Raw genomic sequence first — 5,211 nt, 5'->3', positions numbered from 1 at the left:
AAAAAACAAAAAAATCAGACTTTTACATCGCGTGATTCCAGTTTCCTGGACAGTTGTCATCACGGTTGTTTTGTCATTATCATTTCATTTGTACATTGCATGCATGTATCTCACAAGTGTACATTCATTTCTTTGATTTTTCTTTGTGTGTGTTTGTACCACATCTTGTGGGTGGTTTCGGTGGCCATCCTGCCTTAGGCGTTCCAACAGATTTCATATTATCGTGCGTTTCCGCACTGGCAAGGGAGCCCTGTAGTAATGCCGTGTGCATGCGTGGAATTCAACAACCAAGCGTTCCCGCTTCTATTCTGTCTCTTTCTTGCTGGCCAGCAATTGAGCAAGGACGTGTTTAGCTGTCTCTCTCCATCTTTCGAACTTACGCTCGACAGCTCGCTTACATCTACATACCAACGTCCCAACAACCATGCTCACACACACAGAAGACATCTCAACAAACAAGAGCTAAAGATGTATATATTAACCACCTTAAATAAATGTTGTTTAAGTTGATAGTCTGGAGTTCAGCGTTCCGTTAATTTCTTAATATTATATAGGAAAGTCAGGTATACATCTAATGATGTATAACCCACTTTCCTATATATATATATATAGAACATATATATGATATATGTATAAATATAGAGGCACAAGCATGGCCACGTTGTAAGAAGATTGCTTTTGAACCACATGATTCAGGGTTCAGACCCACTGTGTAGCATCTTGGGTAAGTGTCTTTTACTATAGCCTCAGACCAACCAAAGCCCTGTGAGTGGATTTGGTTGATGAAACCTAAAAAAAACTCTGTTGTATAGATGTGTGTGTGTGTATAGATAGATAGATAGATATGTGTGTCTTTGTGCCAGTGCTTGTTCTCTGACAACACTTGAAAACCAGTGTTGGTGGGTTTACGTCTGCATAACCTAGCAGTTTGCTAAAAGAGACTGATAGAATCAGGACCTGGTTTTAAAACAAATAAGTACTGGGATTGATTCGCTTAACTAAAAATTCTTGAAGGTGATGCTCCAGCACAGCTAGTCTATAAGATAAACATATACATTGAACTCTGTATATATGTGTATGCCTCTCTCTCTATCACACTCTTTCTCTCTCTCTCTCTGTCTGACCCATGCAAATATGGGAAAAAGTGGATGTTAAAAAGTGATATATAGAGAGAGAGGGGGAGGGGAAGAGAGAGAGAGAAAGAGAGACAACAGAAAAAATAATCATAGTTTTGTTTATATTAATAATGAATATTATTAAATAAGAATGTTGGAATTTCATCATTTTTAGAGCCCCTAAAAACTGAAGATATAATATATCTCTTTTATCAGACACAGACGTTTTCTGGGTCAAAAAAGTGAAACTGTTTTACCTGACAAAAAGAAAAAAGTGAAACTGTTTTGCTTCTGCTAAAGAAAGGAATGAAACTATTTTTCCTCTGCCAAAAAAAAAAAGTGAAACTATTTTTCCTCTGTCAAAAAAATGTGAAACTATTTTTCATCTGCCATCAAAAAAGTGAAACTTCTTTTGCCTAAAAAATGAAACTGTTTTTGCCTCAGCCAAAAGAAGTGAAATCATTTTCTTCTACCAAAAGATTCAAAACTGTTTTTTTTTTCAGGAAAAATACAGTAAAACTGTTTTTCTGTAGCTAAAGAATGTGAAACTGTTTTTCATAACTAAAAAAATAAGTTAAATGGTTGTTTCTCTGCCAAAAAATGTAAGTGTTCTTCTTTCACCAAGACAATGAAACTTTTTTCTCAGCCAAAAAACGCGAAACTATTTTTCCTCAAAATATGTGAAACTGTTTTGCCTTTGCAAAAAAGTTAAACTGTTTTCTCTTTACCATTTGGAATTGTTATTTTTGCGGGGGAGTTTTCAAGTAATTAATTTAATTAGTCAGCCTGTTTGCCCACCTAGTCAGCAGGGTAGCATTATTCAAAAGTTACAACAATGCAACAATGTGAGGAAGTGCATTGTAACTAGCAGTGAATAACTACATCTAACAGTCTGCTCAAATTAATTAGTCAGAGGAGAAGAGTAGTGTCCATAAGGCTTTCCCAGACTGATGAGATTGTTTGAACCTCTGTAGGTTAAAACTAGCAAAAGTATTTCATTTTTCCTTCAAAATTATTCTCACCACTAATATCCTTAATAAACATACTTTGGACCACTAAACTCATACTTCTTTTAATGCTTTTATTTTCAATAAATTCTTTCAGTTATATCAGTGCATTTTCAATTATTATCTTAAAAGTATTTACAACTGTTCCTCTAGTATCCTTCACTCAGTTTAGCAAACCTGAGTAAATGAGCTGGAATATTTGAAGTGTACCAGACAAAATGTAAATATATTCCATGTATTAAGGGTGAGACATGAGGGATAATGTATGGAAACGAGACAACTAAATCTGATGGATTTGGAGTGAACAGGGGATACAACTAGATTGTGCAGAAGAATAGAGGCTCTTGTAGTTATGGTAGAAGAAACACTGAAGAAATAAAATTTGAGTCTGAAGTTATAATGAACTGGCGAATCAGTGTTTCCATCACCTCCTATCAACTTGATGAACTTCCTTTGAATGTTTAAGTGTGTGCATGTGTGTAGAAGCAGCATTTCAGATCTTTGAGCAGTATTCTATGTGTGTTTTATACAATCACATCATCAAAATCTGGAAGGTATGAGATGATTTAGGTTTTTTTAAAAAACAATGGGAATAAATAAGCATGACATATGATATAATAATCTGAATAGGAAAGAGTTAATGTAAACCAGGTACAGAGAGAGATGTGACGCCTCAGCTAACAAACAAACATTTTTCAAAATGGAAAATAAGTTCGTTGATTTTTTTTACGCATGCAAAATGTGTTATTAAAAAAAGTTATGAGGAAATGAAGTTTCGCAAGTTAGGGTTAGGAGTTTAGGATTAACTTGTACTTATTTCATTCATTTATCTCTTGAATGCTGATCAATTTATTCAACTGTCTCATATATGTAAATACAAATGTTCCAGGTTAATAAAAATATATGAGAACTAATACCATTATTAGTGTGGTCAATGTGAACATAACGCTCAGCCCACCAAATGTCGTTATTCATCAGCTATTTTACAACCCGACTACAACACTGAAGTATAATTACAGTTTAGTGCTCTATACACCCTACTCTGCGAACTTGTTTCTTCGTAACTTTTCTGAAAGATGCATATCTTTGCATGCACCAAGAATCAACCAACATATTTTCCGATTTGAAAATTTTCTATTTAGGAGCTTAAACCCCGAGATATAAGGATGGAGTTGTAATTTAGCTTAAAAACTATGGTCGAGAAAAAATATATCCTACAATTGATTATGTATGAGCTAAATTAAATGTCATAACTAGATACATCGTCCCAGCCTGGGATCTTGTACATAACCAGAAATAAAACGACTGATTACGATCGAATATCGAACTGTAGTGTAGATATTACTGAGTATAGCAGATATTCAGAAAACTATGATAGTAATATCCTACAATTTATTACACCAAAACTACGGTCGATCATTTGATATCAATTAACTTGTACAGGGTCCCTAATATTAAAATAAGACACAAATATCACTTCACACAGATTTCTTATCCAAATAGTCCCACCAACTTTCAAGTTTGTTTTATGTGATAATGAAAAAAAGCAAAACATGTTAAGGAAAATAATATTTATAAATATGAAGATATATATATTTATAAAATTTGCGAATATAACAAATAATAATGATTTCTAATATAGGCACAAAGCCAGACATTTTGATGTGGGGTAGGTATTAGGGGTATTGTTGATTAAATCCCTTCAGTACTTGAATGATAAGATTTTGAATGTTTATAAATATTTGTAACATTGGTGCAAGACTCTTACAAGGTAAATTCGATTTAAACGATCTTAGTTTTTGTCAAGTACATACTTTATTGTATATAGAAATAATGACAGGTAAAGTCGATCGAAGTCGAGACTTGAAATGTACAATAGAAATGAAAATGCATTTCTACATTCTCATTGATTGAGGATCATCGTACACGTGTGTGTGTGTGTGTTTGAACAATTAAAAGTTTAGAATGTTCCGCCTGTTCCAATTCTGTAGCATCGAAAATATTACGTAAATAATCTTTTTAACAGTCCATAGTATACGATACTAAATCTTGCAAACTATTAAGTCATAACGAACTACATGAACATAAAAGACAAAAACAAATTCATCGAAACAAAACAAAAACAAGTTAAAATAAGAATGATAAAGCTATGAACAAAACCTCGGAAGGATGAAAGAAGAATAAATGAGAGAAATGTTTTACCATATCTCGAAATCGAGCCTTGAATTTCGCGACTGTTCATCACAGAAGCCGTTGGTTCTTCGTTCGTGAAAATTTCTCGATCCATCCTGTTCTTATCAAACAATAGTTCATTAATTAATTTTTATCCTCCAATCATTGTTTTTGATAACTTTGTGTCAGTAAAAAAAAGATTACAGTTTCTAATACACCTGGAACAAACACCTCCAGTTGTTTAAAGGTCAGTTAAATCTCATGTACTGTTCGCTTCTTTCTCTGTTTATACGTGATGCGGGTCTAAAGGCGAAAGACCAATGTCCGAAAGCCAATTCTCCTGTTTTGCCCTCAAGGTATATTATTTTATACTTTGTACTCTTGTTCGTTGTTTGTCATGAGTGTGTATATGTGTGTGTGTGTCTGTATAAAAGCTAGTTTGTTTATGCGCGCACGCGTGTCTACTTGTATAAAAGGTAGTTTGTGTATTGTGTGTATTTGGACAGATGATAGTTTAGTTAGTTATGAAACACTTTATTTTCGTGACAACTCACCCAACAAGTACTTATTTATTTCTGATGTGCTTGTCATTGAAAAATAATAATAATAATTTTCATTCTCAAAAACACAACACAAACCTATTTTTAGTTTACAAATTAGGTACAGCAATTTTCAAAAGCTTATCTACCGAATCAGTTTAATCATGTACAATTTTATTTGAAAATATATCTGCAGTTAATCCTAAATGTAATTAAATCCACAGAGGACAACAAACGAAAGCAATCATCCAAATGTAGTAGCACCTAATTAAATATGTTTAATATCAACGAGTTTATTTCAAAACTCAAATCGAATAAAAATGAACAGAATGTCATCGGTCAATATTCTTTGTCAATATTAACGCGGAGAAGGTAGTC

The 5,211-nt window shown here is 33.2% G+C and overlaps 1 protein-coding gene across 1 annotated transcript in view; it reads right to left on the bottom strand.

The window, feature by feature from the left end:
* The window catches only part of LOC106867577 (natural resistance-associated macrophage protein 2), an 81,593-nt gene extending 76,629 nt beyond the window's left edge, over positions 1-4,964 (bottom strand). Inside the window, exon 1 of the mRNA XM_014912485.2 lies at positions 4,325-4,964. Within this exon, the coding sequence (XP_014767971.1) occupies positions 4,325-4,409 (85 nt within the window). The 5' untranslated portion in view covers positions 4,410-4,964. The remainder of the gene's footprint in view (positions 1-4,324) is intronic.
* Positions 4,965-5,211: the final 247 nt, after the last annotated feature.

The sequence above is a fragment of the Octopus bimaculoides genome, chromosome 1 (assembly GCF_001194135.2).
Source record: "Octopus bimaculoides isolate UCB-OBI-ISO-001 chromosome 1, ASM119413v2, whole genome shotgun sequence".
Taxonomy (NCBI): domain Eukaryota; kingdom Metazoa; phylum Mollusca; class Cephalopoda; order Octopoda; family Octopodidae; genus Octopus; species Octopus bimaculoides.
This window is presented reverse-complemented; position numbering and strand designations above follow the sequence as displayed.